This window comes from Aspergillus affinis (assembly GCF_023601865.1).
Source record: "Aspergillus affinis strain CMG 70 chromosome Unknown NODE_232_length_24816_cov_89_037673, whole genome shotgun sequence".
Lineage (NCBI taxonomy): Eukaryota > Fungi > Ascomycota > Eurotiomycetes > Eurotiales > Aspergillaceae > Aspergillus > Aspergillus affinis.
Genome location: NW_026516013.1, coordinates 2,417 through 24,421, shown reverse-complemented (window position 1 = coordinate 24,421; position 22,005 = coordinate 2,417). Strand labels below are relative to the sequence as shown.

Sequence of the window (22,005 nt, the reverse complement as noted above, 5' to 3'; positions counted from 1 at the left end):
TTTAGGGCTCTTTCTTTATCGCCATTTTATTTGCCACCCGCCCTCTCCCTTCTTTATATTTCTGGGGCATTGTGCACTGGTACCTGGTTCTTTTACCATGTTCGTATTGCCGTCTCGATGGTTCTTGCTCTCCACGTACAGACCGGAAAAGACAAACGACAGGAGGCCTGCAATATATGGAGGCATCTGTCATGGGAGGCTCAATATCTGCGATAGAATAGCAGTGGCTACTGGTATTACCAGATGGTCAGGAATAGACAGGCCACTCAGAGCCGCCTCGCTAATGCTATAAAACCGCCCAGAACCACAGTACAGGAGCTGACGCTAATTGTGAGAAAGAAATTTTGTTACAATCCAGAAAAACAAGATTATTCTACCGACTAGAAGCATATATCCCAATTTGGAATTCGTGAATATGCCTGCTTGGTTGGGCTTGGAGCGAGAGAATGGAGCCTGGAATCTGACAGACCATAACACCATGCGGCAGATCATTAACGAGATAGACGACCCTACTAGCCAATATCCTTCAATTCAGTTATTTTTAGGGCAGAACACCAAGATGCAGGCGCTCCGGTCACTCTTTCCGTGCAATAATATTGGCCGGCATCAGAAAGATGGTTTTGCCCGAATGCATCTCTCCGGTGGGGCCTCATCCTATCCGATCTTCTTCGTTGAATGCAGTCGTGTCCAAGAGACCGATCCCTCGCAGCCCCTGAAGGTATCAACCTACCGGCATCATCTCCCAAACACTAGGAGACACTCATGTCAGGACGTTCAAGCGCTGCTATACCGATGCCTCCTCCTCCCACTAGTGGACACTGTGTGTCTTTTCGCAGCCGATTTTGGGAGCATCAGGCGGGTACAAAGCCTTTTGGGCTTGTGGTCTCAAACCTCAATGGTAGACATTGATGGCCAAGGACACCATCTTCGCCCACGCTTGGTGGTAGTATTGACCGAAGAGGGAGACAAGGAATCCGAGGTCAATGCGACAGTAACTGAGCTGTGGGCTACGGCTGTTCCCAATCTAGTTGCTTCTGTATCTATAGTAGATCTGCGGAATAGAAGTCACTTGTCTTCGCTCAGCCGTTTCGAACCTCTCCGGCGACATCTTTCTCTTGAGCTAGACGAGGCGCGTGCCGCACGGACTAAGGCACATCTGCTCTTCTCTGCTACCCACATGGAGTGGATATTTAGGAAACTGCTTCGTCACATCGCGGAATCTCCATCTTTACCATTTGAGTTGATGAAAGCTTGTCGCCCGAGGCGTTCTGGTGGTGACGAGATCGCCCGATATCTCAAGATTTTTTTGGACATCGCTGAACAAGGGTCCATCCCCCCAACTCTCATGGCCACTTTTATAGCCTCGGCCTATCTCATGGATGCATACCCACCCAAAATGCACGGTAAGTGGTACTAGTCCGAATGCGAGCCAGCACTACTATCGCTGCCGCGGTAAGGTGTATTGACTGTTTGCTTCAGGGTTCGATCCAGCCAAGACGTTTCGGTACCTTTATGGAGATGTTTGTGAGGCTGCATGTACTACATCTCCGTACACTAGCCCGCACGGCCTCCACAACCATATCGAACGCGAGTTTGTTTCTTTGTTTTCTACCATCTCCATGGCTGGCGGCCGGTCCGCGCAGGTGCGGCGAAAGGTCTTCTGGCACCAGAAATCAGCTTGGTCTGCAGTCAAAACCAACCGCATCTGTTTGTTCTGTCTACGGTGTTCTCCAGAACATGTCTTGCCCTGTGGTCATTCTATCTGCGACGTCTGCCCATGTATTTTCGGTAGTCGGGGCGAGGGAGCAGAATATCACATTCAGCTGACATCCTGCCCGGCCTGTTTAGAGTGCTTTACCTTTACCATCCGCTTGCTCCCTCCGACAAAAGGGCCAACTATTCTAGCTTTAGATGGTGGCGGTGTCCGCGGCGTTGTCACACTCGGATTTTTGAAAGCCCTTGAAGACCAGATCAGTTGTAAGAGGGGACTGCGTGAAGCATTTGACCTGACGATGGGAACTAGTGCCGGTAGGTTAATCATTATATTCATTTGCGTGTTTCTATGTTACGTAGATTTGTTTATCATTGTTCTTTATCGTGCTATGTCTCTTTTTCAAGTACAGACTCTTAAATTATTGACTGGATCGGACTGGATACTGCACTCCTGCAGGCGCCGTCATCGCATCTGAATTGATGGTCCGTGAAACGTGTGTCAGCGAAGCACACACTAAGTTCGAAGCCCTAGCGCAGCAAATATTTCCCTTACGGCCCCGTCGACAAACGGTTTTGGGACAATCATGGGACTGGCTAATGACCTGGGCGACTGATAGCCGACACAACTCGGGCGTCTTGGATCGAACCTTACAAGAAGCCTTTGGACGCCATCATAAGCTGTTCGACACCCCTATATCCCTATTGTCCGGCGTCCGGGTGGCCTTAACAGCTAGCCAAGTTGAAGACGGTTCCCTAAGTTTGTTCACCAACTACCGATCAGCTGGTCGTTCCGGCATCTCATCCTCCTACAAAGTAATAGCTCCGGGGGAAGAGCCTCTTCTATGGGAAATGTAAGTGAGAATTCTCTTACGTCTATCTTAAGCTACGGTGAGAGAAACGATATATAGAATTCCTGAGCGACGGCCAAGGGGAAGAGATATGAAGGCACGAGATAAAAGTGGTAATAAACTGTAAAGGAGAATGCTGGACACACGCAGGGAAAGGGATTGCTTGGCTTGCTACTCTGGGAGATCTCTCCCAACTTGGTTAACTTCATTATTACAGTGCACGTTGCAGTGTAGCTGCTTTAGGGTAAGTACCTGGATAAAGTGCATCACCCCAAACACCAACTGCAGAGCGTTGATCTCTGTAGATATTTCACGCCAAAGCACCTCCCGGGAATTGGCATCTTCCAGGACGGCGGGGTCCGGGCAAATTGCCCTCTTCGTGCCGCCCTCCGCGAGTGCGAAATCATCTGGCCATGGGCCAAGAGACCCGACCTTGTTGTAAGCATCGGTACCGGATATACACCGGAAACATCAACCTCTCTACCTGATAAACCGGGTTATTTGATGCACGACCGCTTTATCAAGCGTGCCGTTCGTGCCTTTATGTCCTCGCCAGCAGTTGACAGTCAACGAGGCTGGCAGGACGCCTGGGACAGCATCCACGAGACTTTTAGGCCGGATACGTTCCGCCTCGACCGGCCGATAGCAGGACAGTTACCGGAGCTAGATGACGCACGTGCGCTTGGTAAATTAGGTGAGTTTGACTACCGAATCCCCCAGGAGCTTATCCGGGTATGGCTTGTCAAGTCATTGTTTTTCGAACTCGATGAAGAGCCAATCATGGCTCACGGGCACTACGAATGCCATGGCTCTATTCTATGTTGTAAATATGATGCAACAAACATCATCCAGCAGATAATGTCCCAGTTTCCTGGTTCTCACGTCCAGTTCTCCGACGGCACCGATATTGGGTCACTTGACGACCATCAGGGTTGCGCAAAATGTGGTTATTATCGAAAGCGTGTCTTCCTCCGGGTATCCAATATTCATGAAACCGTACAGTTGAGAGTCGGGGGCGTCACTGGGTCCAGCGCCCTTGGCGGATTCCCAACCTCCATTTACAATCTTTTAGACCAACAACTGGCTGATTTCCCCTTTGGGCGAGCGGACCATCGCAATGATCTTTGGCCTCCGTTGCGTCAGTGCTACTGCACAGGTCGCAAACGACCTCGCAATCTCATGCAGACAGACCGAGCGTACAAGAGACGTCGACAATAAAATAGAAACCAGGAACTAATGTCAATTTAGCAAGGCAGGGAAAGCTGGAGATACGGCAGCTAGTGGTTACTAAAGGGAGCGAGTAGGTTGCAGAGAAAGAGCAGATAAAAGCACGAAAACTGTAAATTTAGTCACGGGAAAACGAAGAGGACGTCTTATATTAGGAAAAAGTAAATAGTATTAAAGGCTATCTACTGGGTAGCTAAAGTGGCAGTTACCATGGTGTCGCCGGCTAAACGAATCGATTATATTTATCTTCGGATTGGCGCACTATAGTAGGTGTTGTATCTAGATTTAGAAAAGAATTTTGCTTAGCACCTGAGCACGTGAACAGCCAAAATATTGCCTCTTAGTTGAGAGGTGCATTGGTCTGTGCAAAGCTCAAAAATATATCGGCAATTTATGTGCTTGATATTGAGTGTTATATTATTTGGGACCAATTCCTCATCTCTATAGATTGATACCAATCTGGCTGAATATCCGAGTTAGCCATATCATTGGCCATCGAAATAAGTTATCTGTTACTAATTGGCGCTTCTTACAGTACACCTCGAATCATACTCCTGTAAAATAGACTTCAAATTTTCTCATACATTGCGAGCATCGGGTAGTTCTATAATACTCTATTCCGTCAGAATAGCTTGTGCCCAAAGCTTTATACAGGTCGTTGCGCATACAATAGAAAAGTTCTCAGAAAAGGCAAAAGACTGCAGATCGGCTCTATATGCATGAAAAGCATCCCGTGTACCTATCACAATGAGTCAACCGCCGGCCGCAGTGACATGTCCGGATGAAATATAGCGTCAAACGTGGGTTTCAATGTCTAGATCCTGTACAAATGACCCGCCGTTTCTCGGCTTTTATTCTAAAGTGGACTTTTCTGGCACGCAATAGAATACATGGATCATTGTGGGGTGGCTTCAGGGAATTTATAATATCCTACCCAATCTGCGGATACACTCGGCCGCAAAACCAGTGGCACCCCCAAATAGAGTTTCTTTTGTTCTAATCCTGCACAAAGAGGGTAAAGCGCTTGACATATGGCTCGGCAAATATACCTAATTGGTTTAAGCCTTATAATATAACCATTTACAGTTCAGTCTCTACTCGATAAAATAAAGATAAAAGTCTGGAGGGTGGCACTAGTTTTGACTTCGTGTGTACGTTCTCAGTTGAGCGTTTGGTCCTTCCATACAACTCTCCCTGCTGGGCCCTATCACAAATATCACAGATTTGTGTGACAATAGTCTCTATTTCTCAAGTAGGCTCGGTCGTGGATGTTGAATGGTCGTCAGACGTTTCGGAACGGCCCTCGGTCGCACGGCTAGCGACTGGAAGTGGAAGTGTCTCTTCTGCCATTCTTATCCGGAGCGCCTCTTGCAGTTGAGCATTTTCCTGTCGTAGGTTATCACGGTCGATTCTAAGAGTAAGAAGATCAAACCGTGCGAGGGCTAAGTCGAGGGCAAATTCCATGGTCTGACGCTCTCGGTGCGACGCTCCCTGCTGGTGCTCGTACGTGCATAGCAACAACCACAGTTTCTCCACCAAGGCGAAGAGAACATCTCTGATTTCTTTAACTGCGGAAAGCTCTGATGTGGCAGAGGACAATGCGCTCTTTGCGTCAGACAGTTCTTTGCTGTTCTTCTGGATAAGATGAGCGATCGTGGTGCATTTCGCCGGTAGATCGGCCAAAAATGTCATCATTGTCTATTTCAGTGATTAGTCGTCATCCTGAGAACAGTATCACATGATCACTAATACCGCATCCATGTCTGCAACCCAGATTCATATGTAACAGTAATGCACAAGACCCGATGATTTTACTAGCTTTGGTGGTTTGAGAGGCAGCACCTTGGTGAGACGAAACTCAAGTAGGAGCAAGGGACGATCGCGACCGGTAGGAGGTAGAGCACAGTGTGAAATTTTGGGTGCGACAGCAGAGCTATGCGTCCTTTTTGAGTTGCAATGAATGCTATGGCACCGAATGCAATACCATCAATGGCATGGAATCTTCCTGACTGTACATTGACCGATCATTCCTAAGCGGAAACAGTAAATTGAGGGCTAGCCATCGCATTCCAAGCATAGCCGCTGAACACCCCTGCTGGGACGGCAAGTGTCTGGAAGAGACCTTATGTATTATTTTAGCATATCCTTGGTCGCCTATTCTGAATCCCTCCCTTTTCAATCCCTGGGGTGTTTGATTCTACTTATCCTCTCTCCTTGTTACGTTAGCTTCGCAGATACAAGGAATGGCTGTCTTCGCTTCCGGGTGTCTCACTAACCTTGATGTGCGTAGGCTTGTTCGTGTAGAAAACCAATTATTTTTGCTATTGTATTCCCAATCTTGTAGTCCGCGTTACTGTATGCTCGGCAAAGTCCATTATTTAGAGATACCCATGTCTGAACAAACGTCTGTCGTCACAAGAATTAATGCATGGGGAAGAAAGAATTGTGTTGGGTCGTTCTTATCTTGAATGGTCTACCTTACCAAAAAATATAAGAAGCAGCAGTTAAATGGATACGAAAGACTTTGGTGCGTCGCTTGGATGGTTCAGATTCAGGTAGGCTCCATTCAAGATTAGAATTCAATATTTAGAATAAGCTTACGAGTAGATTTCTCAGAGTTATAAAATTGCCTCGCCTAATACTTGTTCGGCGAAAAAAACAACCGTTGTCCGCAGATGGAAATTTCGTTATACCAGCACATGCAGTTCCATTTCTGTTTTGTCCCTTCTGAAGCATATACACAGTGCTTCACGGTTATCCAAAGTGGCTATTCTGCTCATGGTATGAGCATCTGTTCTGTCATTAACAAATTCTCTGGTGTTTGGATACCAGTGTTGCACCTCCCTCGGGATACTCATTTGGTTTTGGGCATACTGTATACCAACTGTTCCCACATGTTCACCATTGCCATTCCTTTCTCCTGCTCAACTCTTCCGTCAGTGGGTTTTATTGTAAAGTCTTTTCTGTTTCGAATATCCGGTGTCCTCTACAATGATGCGAAACCGCGCTTGCCTACCAGGCGTCGATCGAGAATGCTCTACATTCACCCTTAAGAATTCCATTAAGAAGCCTATTGTAGGAATTCTATATTTTGGTGGGCTTTTCAAGCTATAAGTGGCCTTTTACCTAAGCAGTCTATATGTTCGGCGCTCTGAATAGAATGTGTGAACTCCACAGTACAGAATCGATGTGGGCCTGTCATACATGTTAATTGTCGCGGCTCTGCACATGCCACACCATATTAAATGAACTATTTTGGTCAATGGAGGACAACATCCTTACACGCCAGTGCTTTCAGTTAAATAAAAACCTTGAAGATGGCGAGGAAGCTCATATGGCCGCCGAACAGACCCTTATCCGCCTGGGAAAACAGATATTCTCGATATAAGATATTAAAAATTACTACAAAAACGTCCTTCTCCAACGCTATTTACGTTTAGCAATATAAGTGTACAGTATACAGCAGGACGACTGGGAACATACTGTTAATCAAAGCTTGACCAGTTCCTCTTTCCACGGTACATAACTTCATGTATTATCTATAAGGGCATGATTGAAACACCGTTCAGAAATGCATACAACAAGAATATATAAACTAAATATGACACGAGCTCCAATCACAGAGTACGCAATTCCTGACTCAGTGTTAGAATTTAGAATTCACTGCTGTTTCCAGAAGGCCTCTTCGCGTGACTTGGCCTGAAGGTTGAGTGATGTTGCAGACCCGCAATCGCACCCGTACACCCTAGTGGCTTCAAGATGGGTAGCCTTTGCGTGTTAAGGAGAGAAGGACATTTGATGGAGCATTGAAGGGATGATATATTCTCCAATGATAGTGTATGCAATTGTAAATGAAGTATATCGTTCACCAAGGAAGCAAAACCTGATAGTTCAGTATTTGCTTGGTTAGAAAAGCCAAGTCGTAGGGTTACTAGGCCCTTCGAATTTTGCTTGAGGCATCTCTTCAGTATATGAATCTGCCTTATGTCATGGATGCCATTCCAACTCAGAGATTTCAAACACCTTAATCGTAAGAGCCCACTGAAATTCTGCTCATATGACATGGCGTATTTTCCGAGCTCTCTGGGTTCAATGGGTGGGTCCTTTGGTGGGGTGTCAAGCACTATAGAATTCAACTGTGGTTGGAATACCGGAATATAACCATTGTATCCCAGTACCTCCCCTGGGAGCCAGAGAAATTCCCAACTATTAAGTAAGCAACTTATAAGCTCTTTCAAGGTACAGGTCTGACGTACGCAAAAGTAACAAGTTTTCGTGATGTTAGTCCTTCTAAAATGAGCTTCACAGCCTGACCAAAACTCTTTGGAAAGATTCTGCTCATGTGGCGAGAAAGATTTGACTTTTTACAGCAGCTTTGTGGCTTTCGTAGCTCTGAGGGTTGATAAGATCTCGTATCTTGGGCAACGAATCGAATTTTGCGGACTTGTCTTAAACAGAGAGCGCCACCATTGTCTTCGCCATGACGCTCAAAGAATGTTTTTATTCCGGAAAGAATATCAGTAGTAATGATTGGGATTTCTAAGCGGTTAAACAAAAAAGGTGCTGTTTCCTCATAGAGCTTTTTTGAAACCATCAAAAGCGCCTGCGCATCCTTTTGAGTGAGCTGCAAAGCAGTTTAGCAGAGTTCCAGAAAGCGTTCTAAACTAAAGGAGTAGTTACGTACCAAGGTACAAACCGTTGATAAGGCATCTGGAGGCAGGCTCTCTAGCATTCTGATTGTTAAGTCGAGTATATTGCCATAAAAGAGTGATCTCGCATAGTACATATTATAGATGAGATACGTCCGTTTACAGCACCATCCTGTTGCCTTTTATAGAGCGATATAAACTTCTTTGCCAGCGCCTCATCTACCTATTCGGGTAAAAGGTAGAACATCCATTCCTCTCTCATTGACTAAGAGCACAGGAGCGCATTCGCTAAACATCGTATGCTTATGTGGTCGATAGATCGACGGAGATGCTACTGATTCAACAGGCAGGTTTGAGCAAGCAGCGAAACAACACGAAAAGAGGCAGTGGCTAGAAGACGAGCAGTGGGGACAAAGACAGATTCAGCGTATCTACGAGCAAATTTTCAAACATTCGTCCAAAATTGTTTCGAACATATCTGGCGACCGTTGAAAATGGCTGAGGATTCTTCTGATTAACTCATCATTAAGTCAGCGATTCCGCAGTGTTACTGTAGTATCTCGTAAGATTTATCAGTTGCTAGTAAAGACTGAATACAGTATCCTCCCCTATGGCTTGGACTGATCATTTGATCTGACTACTTCGGTGTATTCACTTGGATTTAATATAAGCCCTGTACCAACAACCGGACTCGAATGGTGCTCTTAGTTGCCTCTATCTCGGTGACTCAGAGTGGTGCTAGTCCAGAATAAGTAATGTGCTTTCCTGCATATCTACCAATCTTTGGCGACATTCATGGGTTGTCCCGATCAAAGCGATCACCGTCCCGTCCTGCTCAACCTTCTACAGGGAGTAACATTTTCACCGTTGATTAGAGAGATATTTTTTGGACGGTGAACACGCCATTTTATATGCGATACGCATAGCTATCGCTCTCGGAGCTTCTGGCGAAGGAATTAACTCTGGACAGCAAACGAAGCTTTGACTCCGTTCCTGGCGAGGACGGTCTTTTTATTTATTCTTCAATAACCTAAGCACAATGGAACACATTGATGTATGTACCAACAACCCACTTGGCTGCGTGAAAAAATAGGAAGGACTGTGCAACATTGTGGAGACTTAGAACAAGCGCGGTGTTTGTTAATGAACTGTTGGACCGCTTCTCCTGATTCACATGGTAGATAGCTCTCGCAGCTACGCTGTATCTTTAGGATTTCAAGCATCTTTCTCATCTTGATCGCACCGCGATCCTGACATGAACCTATTAAGTATATTGAGCTGTATCATTAGGGCCGATCACTTCATTGTTTGGCGTCTGTTGGGCCTTTGTATGTCGGGCTGGCAACCGTTGAACAGGTTATTGATCAATTGTGCGGATTAATCCCGACCGAATACTTTTCTACTGATACTGCGGACCAAGTTTCTACAAGACTAGATACAGTACTGAGAACGGTTATTAAACCCTCTCATTATCTTGACCGGAGTAATATTTTCTTCTTCTTCCTTCCTATACCGTTGTTATATACCGTTGTTATACCTGGTCCTGTCACGCTAGAGTTCATTTCATTTCGAAGATGACGACTAAACGTGGTTTCCCAAGAGAACCGAAGGAGTCGGTTACTTGTCGCGAAATTCTTGTTTATGTCCTTGGAAAGGATAGTGCGAGAGGTTATCAGCTTCTATGCGAGCGAACCAAAGGATGCTTATTAATTGGCGGGCAGCCAATTTGTGACATAATGTCAGTTGTTCCACGGCCTAGTGTGTTATTTCTGCTTCTTACATTTACAGCACCTGTGGAAAATTCTCCGAGAAAAATATCGATGCCCTGGGTGTGCACATCCAGCAAAACCGCCCCGCTCTGTCAACCTTACTAAGCTTAATTTCTTAGTTACCTGGATAACGGGCAAAAACTTGCGGCCCGAATAAGATTGGACAGAGATAACGACTTTGATTTCAACGATTTTGTTGAGGGCGCAAAGGATGCCTTGGCAATGGACCAGAACGAAGCTGTTCGTGATGATTGTATGTGGGCTTCGATGGAGTGGAAGTGGCAAGGACACACATTTCATGGCCTCAAAAAATCTAGAGCCATTCGTCCCCCTATGGTGTCACACATTGTGCGTGCGGTTCTCGAGAGAAGACGACCTGGAGGAAGTGAGTAGCAAAAGCATATACTATACAGTACCAATACAATTAGAGAAGAGAGTATTTCTGATTTGGTTTGTCAACGTGTTGCACGAATACTAATTTTCCTGAATTACGAGTTGATCTGCAAAAGCCTTGAAAAATGCTGTATGCAGCCTTGACGACATGGAGAAAGACAATCTGCCTATGCAATGGACTGCATTAGCCGGCCTCCTCGAATAACCCCTCCGGGGACAACCACAAATCTGAGCCCGACGCCATTCACGATTGTTTCCGACAAGGGAAGTAGTTACAGATTTTCCGAAAAATGCCTTCACCATCTGCTCTCTTTCATTCTTTTCCAAGCCCTAATGTCAAGTCGGGATACCCCATATCTTGGCGGTAATTTCAAAATCAATTGGACAATATACCCGGGAAGTAGCTATATACCGTATAGTGTACCTTGGCAGAAGGGGTTAGGAAAGAAGGCGACAGAGTGGGTGGTGAAGGCGTTTTCCGGAAAGTCTGTAACTGTAAGAAATACAAGATATTGCATTTTTCCACGACCTTGTAAGATAATTGACTCAAAAATGAATGGCTCAGTCTAGCCTTAGCACCCTGGGAAACAAGATAATTGTGTACCTCGTCTATTTTATCTCCGGTGCCTGCATGGACCACCCAGCCAAGAGGAGTTCCCCACTCTTTATCTTCAGTATTGACCTTTGCACCACACTTGATCAGCTGTTTCACAGCATCGAGTTGACCATATTCAGCTGCCCAGGATAATGGAGTTCGGCCATGGAAGTCCGGCTTATCGACCTCTGCGCCAAATTTGATAAGTAGTTCGATAATCCGCGTACGACCATTTATAGCAGCAAACGATAATAAAGGTCTTCCCTGGTATACTTTATTTCCGTCACGGAGGTTAGGATTGATTCCACTATCGAGATATCCTTGAACAACACGAGTTATGCCGTCTTCAAGTGCAGATTGCAAATCCTCGGGCAGACTTGGCTTACTAAACATCCTTCGAGGTTTGGACTTATTGAGAAATGAATATAAAGCACAAGTACAGTAACAAGTTTATAGCTAATGGTCGGGGCTTGTTTTCAAAAGCTTGAAAGTATTGCGGTTTATCCCTAAGAAATCCGCCAAATACATAGATCATCTATAGCTCAGGAAAAGTAATCTATCAGCGTCGGTTGATTATGTATATTTTCCTGCTTTGCCCAACCGATATATACAAGGGCCTTTAATACTGCATGTGCTCACATTAAGTTAAAGCCCCCCCTCGGGATTGTGATGTAGTCGGAAGGCAGTCGGCAGCTGAAATCAGCATATGCTTATAGTTTCGTACTTTTCAAGGATATGATAAAGCGAGAGAACTCCCAGCCTAACCAAATAAGCACTAGTCTGCTTTGGAATGAGTTTAAAAGCGCCCAAGGTTCTCTTGATTGACGGATTGATTCAGCTACTGACTGGTTTAGGAGACTATCACACTCATATGGGCAGACCGGTATATCTAGCTATAATGGCTTTCAACCTCGGTGACTAGAACATACAGCGGCAATCCAACCTTTGCAACCCAGTATGAATTCTTCTGGAAGAAAAAAGAAGCGCATCGATTGCAGGATCGGACTATCGTGTCTTGTACATCGACCAATAGGGATCTAATTTTGCTACAGCAAGTGTTACTAGCCTCCGGACTATTATATCCTGTACGCTTCCTAAGACATTTACTGACACCACCAGTCAGTGACTCGTACAAAACAACGGATATTAACTCTATACAGGCACTTGCTAAGACGTGAAGATAGAGAACATTTCAGCCAACGCATGCAGACGTGCGAAAATACACTATTCTATCTCAAAATAAAATTCTGGAAATTTTTGTTGAAACTTGGTTTGACAGACCGAGGCTGGCAGATCCCCCTCAATCGAAAACTCTTTCGGGAAAAAAAAAGTATGAGCACCTACTCAACAAGCTCAACTCAGGTGAAACCTGAGAATCAGGACAAATCTAACTTGTCACAACAGCCTACAATGAGCAACGATTCCAAAAAATTAATAGCCAGTATTCATTCTCGAACTGAATCAGGCTTCGCTGGCTTAATATTAACTGCTACAGCCTTGACGCATGGCAGCCGCGTCCATTTTACCTCTGGACCAAAGATTGACTCTTCACCAGTATTCAATAAACCCCATAGCGGCGTCCAAAATGATGATACCATTTATGAAAAACCTACAACGCCATCGCCTAGCGACCTGGACACTACAAAAGACGAGGTTGTGTCGCATGGCGTAAAAACGAAAAACGTTTTGATATCTACCGGAGTAATTGTAGCTGCGGTCTTTTTATTCGTGTTGCTTTTTGAGTGGAGTCGGCGTCGGAATAAACGCCAAGGCATAATATGGATTGGATATCCGAAAGATATGAGAACGCGACTGCAAGACCCAGATCGGTCGCATTTCTCAGTAGACCCGTTACGCTAGAAGTTCCTTCTTGCTATTTAAACAGGATGACATTGTACCGACGTGGCAATCCTTATTCCTCTGGGGTGCGTGGTACGGTATTATGTCAAAGGAAGTCAAAGAGCCAGCGTCTCCAGTGGGCGGTCATTTTGGAGAGGCTGGTCTCAAGTCCTGACCAGGTCAGAGGGGCCATTGTACAAATACAATTTTTGTTGGGTGGGATTAGGGAGCTTATCTTACAATCATCGTTGTTCAAAGTCTTAGAATTACTGTAGCAGTGAATATGTGACTTCAGTATTCTTCATTATCTTGTACCAGAATTGAGTTCTTAAATGAAGGAAACTTAACCACATCACCTGAAATTCCTAGCATTCAGATCCTTCTCAAGCAATCTCATGCGAAATTAGCAGGTACCAATAGAAAAGGAGACCGAATTTGAAGTCCTAAACGGATAATTTGCCTTTTTTTTCGGGATTTAATATGGATGCCATCATTATCTTTAAAGGATACTGATGAGATCTAAACGTCGTCATTCGCAGAGTGATCTGAAAATGGTACAAGTGTTTTTAGATACCCTGTGATCCCAGTGGTGGTAGCTGGGTGAAGTGGTACTGTCGATTTTCCAGCCGTTCAAAGTGTAAGCTGTACTTCTCCCAGAACTGAGCATTTTTTACCAGCGAGTTTCCACACTCTGATTTATAGCCTCTGCAGAAGTCATCAAATTCCTTTGTACGATATAGGAGAAGTCGATCTACGCCAGCTTTCCGCACCTCGAACAACCGCTTCCAGAGAATGCGACAGAGTCGCTTGTTTGCAAGACTGAGACCGTAGTCCGCTTCCTTCATGAACGTTTCAGTTGCGACCTTTTCAGCCATCGTGAATTCATCAACGGGTCCCTTAGCGGTTGGCAGCGTTGCCGGATCCAGAAGCACCGCACCCTTCTTAATAATCTCCCAATAAACGGTTTCATTGTACCGAACTTGGATGTGCTTGCTCGCAACCAGAGCAAGCTCTTGCTTAATCGCGTAAATTGCTTCTGCGTACCCCAACTGAGCGAGCTGATCCACACAGCCCCGGACCTTCTCGATATTGGTTGTCGTTTGGCGTCCGTGCCCTCCAAGCGCATCATTGAGTCTTATACAGTTCACCAAGATTGAGTCCATGACCCTGAAAAATATGCTCCCTTGCTTATCGAACCTATTCGCAGGAGGCAAGGCGTCAAGAGAAGGAAAGCCGGGAGCAGCTGCATACACTTCACTATAGTCTTGTGTCTCCGTAGTTGGTGGATAGCCGCCCGATTCATTTTCATCTACCTCCCGAAGAGACGCGACACCATGGGCTTTTGGGAGCGTTTTGTCTCCAGGGAGACCGTCACCCGCCAAGTTCCTTTTGCACATTGTCTTTCTGTTCTGGGTGATCTTGACCAACCCCGTGTATTCTGTGCGACCTCGTTCCTCGGGATATAGTAGCAAACGGTAAGACCCACAGGGTTTGTCTGCAATCGGCTGGGAGAACGAACCAGCATGGAACATATCCCTATAGCCTCCATTCCGGCCTGGAGCCTCATTTTGCGTACAATGGTAGTGTCAATAGTTGCCAGTGTCATTGAGGCATGCACGGTACTCACTATAGTTCGAAATGCCGACGATGAGTTGCCTGGTTCGCCCATCATTAAGATCATCGATTCTACAGAGTGTTAATATCTCGCGGATTTTCTGGGTTGCTATGGCCTGGATATCGTCTTCCATAGCTTATATTGATCGTTTGATCCGACTTCGTTTGAGTATTCCCATGGAGTTAGTTTAAATCTTTCAGGGACCTTCCGTCTTGAACGCGAATAATCTGTTGGCGAATAAGGGGCAATTTTACCGCTAAGATTCAACATCTTACCGCTTGCCGCCTAGATCAACTCTGACGGCATTTCATGGCTTCAAGATAAGCTGATTTCAAAGAAGCCACGTAGTCATATTGCATGTTAAATAGTTTTGTTTCGATCATCTAAATCAAGATGATCAGACCTTCATTGAGCTTTGATTCTGCATACAAATTACTAGGCAATACGAAACTTTCATGACCCAATATAATCCTATTAGTGTCTGTACTTCGTCACTCAAAGCCAGGCTAGTCTGCAATAGGTAAGGTGCTATCCAACATATCCACCAGCCTTTACTAAAGCGACAGTTCCGTCCTGCTCAACCACATAGCCGTGGCCTCCCGTCTAAAGCCTTCGGACCACCCACCTACGGCAAAAAAAAAAAACGTAAACCTGCATCTACGAGATCCGAAAAGGCTTCATCTCAAGCGTATAATTCAGGCGATTCAGCGGATCAAGAAAATCTGCCTTGTTTTGTTTATTTACGCGGTGATTAGTGGTGATAATAAAATTGCTTCATTTCTTCAATTTTGTTGATAAATTCAATTTCGCTGTGGACCACCCACCGCCTTTTCGCCGGTGGGTGGTCCGAAGGCTTTAGACGGGAGGCCACGGCTACAGGCGATTAGCGTTTTCTTAAACACTAAACACACCGTTTCGTATCGCTTATAGCGATCGCACTTAAAGCCTCCGGTGAAGGGATCGACACTTGGCATCAAGGATTGGGTCTTTATTCATGGCCAGGTAATTATATACGTCTGTCCAACTGACATTGTTCGCACGAATGACGGCCTGTTTTAGCCATCTGGCTCCTAAATCAATAATCATTTTTTCTTGAAAAGAAAGTAGTAAAAGGTAATAAAAGGGGAAAGGAAAGTTGGGGTAGCGTGTTAACCAGCAATGTCGAACTGAACTCAGGTTACTAACGTCGACTAGAAATTAATGGTTAAACACATAACCCGGATGAAATGACCAGAACGTGCAAATCGAGATGTTGTTAAACGCTAGACGGAATAGTTGAACACAACCGTACACCGTTTCCCCGGGCGCTACAGTACGTGGTTTGCAACTCTTCAACAATTTCTCAGCACCGCGCATCATCTAATCCATATTAGGCTAAAGGCCTATGATAGAGGTAATTAAAAGCCTGCGTATGAGTTTAACGCGAACAGCTTCGTTCATCTAGCCATAATCATTCAAGATTGAAGCTATTCAGTAGTGGAATTTGTCTAGCTACGATATAATTTATCTATTACTGATGGTATCACCAGCTAGGTCCTGTATACACAGTTAGGTAAACAGTATGCATGCTCGTAGGCAAAGGTCAATTTCGATTCATGTTAGATAGATAGATGTTCTTCCTCAGTCTGGTTGGAAGTTATCCCTGGATCCTACATACTGGCCCTTGGCGGTTACAACACCGGAGCTGCAGCTCCGTGCAAGAATGCGTACACCAAGCAAGGAATGTTATCCCTCGCTTAACGGAAGGATATATCCCGACAATTACTATTATTCCTACTGAAATAAACGAATAACTAATTGCTGGTTGTCAGGCTGATTCAGCCTCCGCCTGTACATTATCCGCCTTGCTCTCTGTAGCGAAACATACGGTTGGTCAGAGGAAGCTGGTACAGAATAGAGAGAACTAAGTGAACATTGACTGAGTGAGCGAGCTCGTGGACTTAGTTAGAGAACAGAAAGATGATAGATACACGTGTACAACTCATATAGCCCCTCACTAGTGGAATATCACTTATTCCAATGCCGAGCGCTTAACTATATTCGTAACACTCTCAAAATCCATGGCCCTGATAAATCCTTGAGTTGCCATCATCTTGCAGATTTCGTAACATCTGTCATCTGGTTCCTGAACTGAAAAAGTCTCTTTTGTATCTTCTTTCATCCAGGAGGTATGACGGGGTGCACCAGTAACAAAAGCAGCGATAGCTAGTCTCTGCATAATGCCGACTTTTTTACATGCTTTTATCTTCTGCATGAGCTCCTTGGCCAGCTAGTAGGTAATGCACGAGTCAGAAAGATTTTGCATTAAAAGGGTGTTACTTACTTCAACAGCTTGTTTTGAAGTATCCTCGTCCTGGGTACCAGGTCGTGAGTGACCATTAAGTATCTGGCTCAAGAGTAATTAGTATATTTCTGATCCAGTCTGGATGAATGCCGCCCTTACTGGGATGCAGATATCGACACTTCTTTTCATGATTAACAATTCAAGGAGGAATTGGAGGGTTACTGTATCACTGTATAGTTTGCAGGGCTGTCTTGATACTATAGCAATGATTTATGACTGGTAGATTCATGTGCTACGGTCAGGATATCTAAATATAATCTCTCAAGAAGCGGGTCTGTCATCCCCAAATATGTTCGCAGCTGTCTTTGGTCACAAAAACATACCACCGAAGTGTTCATTGTGCTTATGGTTCGTTTGCGACCAGTTGGTGTTGGCACTGGGATGTGGGGCCTTTGACCTTCCGATAGAACACTTTTCCCCGCTGCGACACATTTCGATGCCGCAGGTCTAGATACCACCGAAGTGTTCATTGTGTTTATGGTTCGTTTGCGACCAGTTGGTGTTGGCACTGGGATGTGGGGCCTCTGACCTTCCGATAGAACACTTTTCCCCGCTGAGACACATTTCGATGCCGCAGGCCTAGGCTAGTATGGACCGCCGCAGGCCAATGCAATCCCATACTTTAGAGTACTTGTCTATTGGGACATAAATGACCTGCTAGAACCAGATCAGCAAGTCTCTAATCACACCTGAAGTTTTCCGTTAACTGTTTTGATACTCATATGATGGCTGCCGGGATTGACTTTCGTTTAACGGTAAGAACATAAAGCTGCGTGCTGCAATGATCAAGTACAGGCTAATTATTTGTGTCAGATTATGGGATCTGATAAGAAGGCAGGCCCGGTATCATTCCGCTTTGATGATGAACTAGAGCCACTGAATGAGAAAGACTATGATGTAAGCAATCTGGTCCCATAGCAGCACGCGCCTATAACTGATAAATTCTATAGTGTGCTGTTGACTTATTTCGAACTTTAATAGCTATTAAACGCCTTGATGGGGGACAGAAACTTGCCATAGGTTTCTATCTAGAGGCGCATGCACAGCCAACTTCATGGCTGCTTTGTGTGAATGGTATTGTGGCAGAGATACCAGCAGGCAAGTTGGTCAGTTTCGGAGAAGCAATTACAAGGGAGCTGTCTAGGGTGAATTATGACAAATCAAAGGTGGAAGATAAAACAAACGAAACGGCAAGGACCTATGAAGAAGCGTCTTTGGAGAAGGGAAAGGAGTAATAGTCAAGCCACATTATGTACAACAGTACAGTACTGTAATAATCCTACCCGAGTTTAAGAAATCCCTTCTCATTGCCAAGTATCTTTCTAAGTCTAGTACAATTTTTTCCAGTTCGTCATTTAGTGTACTGTACCCAAACTGATACATATACGAATATCTATTGCAGAGATACGTCAAAAGCCAAGGCGGGTAGGCTTTTAGCAGATAACACAAACTCTCACTGGTTGGATTGTACCGTCCGCACACCAACTTTACGAAGATTGTTATAGACTCCAGCATTAATTATTTACCCAAACAAGCCTGGTCTTATCAATGAAAGTGACTCCCCATTTTTGGGTTTATATTAGCCAGGGCGAGGCTCTCTAATCCAAAGCTTTCACAATCATCTTTCACGTTCCTTTGCTTGACTCTTTCCTAGGAGCGCAAGTCTCCGACGCAGATACAAATTCAAAGCCGGCAGTTACGTCTTTAGTCGGTGACAATTCAGTAGGCTGACCGCTTTCCTCCTCATACAAATATTGTGTGGGTGTGGAAGGATTCGCTGAAATCACCGAGTCGTCAATATCATATTTCAATCCATCTCCTTCACCAATCAAGGGACCACGATCTGTTGATGGTCTATTCTGGGACATATTTGTTTGCGACAAATCTTGGTCATTAGAATCTTTCGGGATCATCAGTGATGTCATTTTCCTCGTTCGGATTATTCATACTAACGCTACGATTGCCCTCAAACTGCCGACAAGTCACTAGACCGTTCGCCAGAACTTGCAGCTTCTTGTTCAGTTGCTCCCGGAGTGCACGATTCTCCTCAGACTCGCTCGCGATTCGGGTCACTAGCTCGGAGGGCATTTCAAATACTTTGACGGGAAATAATATCAAGGGGAACTATATATGTGGGATTCGGCAGGGGCACACACTGTGTGGCCACGAGAGCAGTTCTTTCGCGCGTGTTCGGATGCCAGCTTCCAGTGCTGCGTGCGTCTTCAGTCTAGGAATCTACAGTGATGATGATGATGACGATGATGATTCATACGCTGACGATATTTCAGGGGGTGTTGGTCGGTAGAGTCGCCATGCGCTATAGTTAACATGGGTGTGGTATGCTGTCTTTGGTGATTCCTAGATCAGAAGCAGATCTAGGTTCTGGCTCTGGTGATCGTTAATCAGGGCCTCCATCCCTGGCCTGGATTTCATGGTGTTCAACTGTAAGATACGGAGGTTTGCTGTCATTGGGATGGACTGGGGTTAGGGGGAGCCTGGCATGCCCGGTCGCCTGTCGGGTGTTCTCCATTGCAGTCTGAACATCTCAGTCTTATTCCTGGGAAGCAGTAACGCTGGTCGTGGTAACCCGCGCAATGTCCGCATTTCACTCGTGCCTTGCACGACCAGGCTAGGTGGCCGAATTGTTGGCAGCGGCGGCACCTCTTCTTCTCTACCCGGTAGGGTTCCACGCTCCCGATGAACCTTTGTCCCACTAACAGTCCATTATTGATAATCCATTCTGCTGCCTCCGGTGAGTCCAGCCAGACCCCCATCGAGGCAGATTTCCCCAGAGGTGTGTCTCTCTTCTTCAACCATGCAATATCCTCGACCCGGAATTTCTTGTCATGGAGGTCATTCTCAGACATAATCTTCTCTATTCCCTGTTTCTTGTTTCCTTCTAGTTCAAAGTCCTCGGTCGGGACTCGGTGAACCACGATCCCAAACCGGGGTTTCACTACTTTGGTGTTGTTTCCCAGCTCCTCCAGCCACTCAGTGCTGTTCCGGGCGGTCTCAGCAGACTGGGTGTCCCGGAATCGGATAACATAGCCTGTTTTGGTGGTTCCAATACCCGCCACTTGTACTTATTTAGTGTTCTCTGCGTTCAGCAGGGCCGTCCTGATGTGTGTATTTGCTGCTTCGGTGGGCAGGGCTCTCGAGAATCGGTCGTTATCGACATCTTGATCAAGGGTCGGTGCGGTGCTAATTCGCACACAATTGGGCTCTCTTCTAGGGCGTGGGATAGTTCTGTCGGGGTCTGGTAGGGGGTTGCCAGCGGCCACATCCGCCCAGGATCTGTTCAGGGGGGTGTTCAACGGTTGTGCATCCAGTTTGGCCTGGAGGGCTTGAATCTCTTTCCGTAGTTCCTCATTGTGGGCACGCAGAAGCTGTTGTTCTGCTTTCAGTTCTTGGACCTCTGCTCTCACTGTTTCGATTGTCTCGGTCTGGCGCTTGAGTGTCTCGTTGAAGCTGGTGAAATATTGGCGGACGCCTGGTTCGTCACCCGCCCGTTGTTTTCGCCGTTTGCAAATTCGGGGTTCGCGATCGGCTCATTTTCCCCTGCGTCAAGTCCTCGTCTGCGGCGTTTCCTTGCCGCTGGGATCCTTGGGCGAAAGGCATAGTCGCTGAAAATTGGTGATGTTTCTTGCGTGTTTGTGGGAAGGGGTTCGGTAACCCCTTCGGGCGGGATCGCCATCGGGCCGAGATTAGTTCCCGCTCGGCACACAATGACAGCCACAACACCTCAATTACTCGCGATGGTTTGATATCAATTTTCAGCAAAACAACTCTTTCTACCAAGTACCGAGTGACGTACAGCTGCAGTTGTTTGAGTGGCTTGTTACCCTCGGGAATCTACAGTGATTCTCGAAATCGGTCTGACCTTCAAACACTTGTCAGTTGTTTGTTGGCCCGACCTCCAACGCCTAGATTACGAAGGACGGTATGGGTGCCGTCAAGGCCAAAAACGGCATCAGGAGCGGCCGTTCCTGGCCTCGTCTGCCCCGGAAACTTCGCCAAGACGGGTACAGTTTTGATTGTTGGGGCGTGTTTGCCTAGGGTAACCAGCTGTTTTATTCCATTGGCGCACTCCTCGAAATACCAGATATCCTGGAAGAAAGTGTATAGCGTGGGTATGATACACTTGTTCTTCTTCATTCTTTTCCAAATAGACCTACGTTCGGAGTCGCTGAAGTTCGGAAACACCTTGCCGCTAAGCACCAACAAACTCGAGATTATTAAAGAGCGTATAAAAGAGGAAGACTGGGGAAAGCTCAAGGAGCGATACAGAATTGTCCAACAAGAATGGCTTGTGATTTCCCAATAGCAGGAAGGAATTTGAGATCCAATTCTATTTTTCCATTTCTATCTTCAAATCTTGGCAAAGGGGTTGGAAGCTTTTGATATCTGTTGAACTTCATGTACATAATATGGGAGCCTCGAGCCAAGATCCTAGCTAAGTATTAATCCTGCTGCTGTCTATGTGCCCACTACGTGGTAATAGTAGCTAAGCAATGAAATCGTAGGATATAAATAGGCTGACTGTTTCGTCTAAGAATATGCGCATCACAATGATCATAAACACTCTTCTCTTTACAAGTATATTGCTTATACTGGTATTGTTAGTACTATTCCTTATTTTCTCCCTCCTACGTCCGTTTTTTAAGGAAAGGTACTTCCCAGACCTCGAATCAGCCACTTTTTCTCCCCATTCGCATACCGATTAAAGTTTGCTCCAAACTTCTTAGACCACTATCGTCGGAAGAGCGTGTCATTCGCCAACCAGTGGGTAAGGAAATCCCCTTCACCTATAAGACATAATTTAAAAGCTTATGGCATGGAGACTACAGGCATTGTAAGATGTCACAGTCTACAACGGATCAGAGGGCTCGAGATGGCTCGAATAATAGCTGGGTGGAACGAAGTCCTCGTATGTATCTGAGAGGATTTTGCTGTGCGTGCAGAAGAGGAACTGAAGTGATCCATGGGAGCGTCTGTTGTAGTGAATGTAGTCAT

At 45.6% G+C, this 22,005-nt stretch overlaps 5 protein-coding genes across 5 annotated transcripts; 2 read left to right on the top strand and 3 right to left on the bottom strand.

The window, feature by feature from the left end:
- Positions 1 to 415: 415 nt before the first annotated feature.
- Positions 416 to 3,779, top strand: KD926_004827 (patatin-like phospholipase family protein; the record flags this gene model as incomplete). Its single annotated transcript, XM_053095331.1, has 5 exons — positions 416 to 1,403; positions 1,480 to 2,028; positions 2,171 to 2,564; positions 2,779 to 2,805; positions 2,867 to 3,779. 5 exons carry the CDS (start codon positions 416 to 418, stop codon positions 3,777 to 3,779), a joined length of 2,871 nt encoding a protein of 956 aa, XP_052949994.1.
- Positions 3,780 to 5,036: 1,257 nt separating this feature from the next.
- Positions 5,037 to 5,483, bottom strand: KD926_004826 (uncharacterized protein; the record flags this gene model as incomplete). The annotated part of the gene is made up of 1 exon (XM_053095330.1): positions 5,037 to 5,483. The coding sequence occupies one exon, from the start codon at positions 5,481 to 5,483 to the stop codon at positions 5,037 to 5,039; it is 447 nt and encodes a 148-aa protein (XP_052949993.1).
- An 8,116-nt stretch (positions 5,484 to 13,599) lies between these two features.
- Positions 13,600 to 14,430, bottom strand: KD926_004825 (uncharacterized protein; the record flags this gene model as incomplete). Its single annotated transcript, XM_053095329.1, has 1 exon — positions 13,600 to 14,430. The coding sequence occupies one exon, from the start codon at positions 14,428 to 14,430 to the stop codon at positions 13,600 to 13,602; it is 831 nt and encodes a 276-aa protein (XP_052949992.1).
- Positions 14,431 to 17,714: 3,284 nt separating this feature from the next.
- On the top strand, positions 17,715 to 18,227 carry KD926_004824 (uncharacterized protein; the record flags this gene model as incomplete). Its single annotated transcript, XM_053095328.1, has 3 exons — positions 17,715 to 17,747; positions 17,806 to 17,889; positions 17,943 to 18,227. 3 exons carry the CDS (start codon positions 17,715 to 17,717, stop codon positions 18,225 to 18,227), a joined length of 402 nt encoding a protein of 133 aa, XP_052949991.1.
- A 390-nt stretch (positions 18,228 to 18,617) lies between these two features.
- On the bottom strand, positions 18,618 to 21,147 carry KD926_004823 (zinc knuckle domain protein; the record flags this gene model as incomplete). The annotated part of the gene is made up of 6 exons (XM_053095327.1): positions 18,618 to 18,892; positions 18,942 to 19,088; positions 19,149 to 19,219; positions 19,711 to 20,041; positions 20,207 to 20,482; positions 20,883 to 21,147. The coding sequence occupies 6 exons, from the start codon at positions 21,145 to 21,147 to the stop codon at positions 18,618 to 18,620; spliced, it is 1,365 nt and encodes a 454-aa protein (XP_052949990.1).
- Between the last annotated feature and the right edge of the window lie 858 nt (positions 21,148 to 22,005).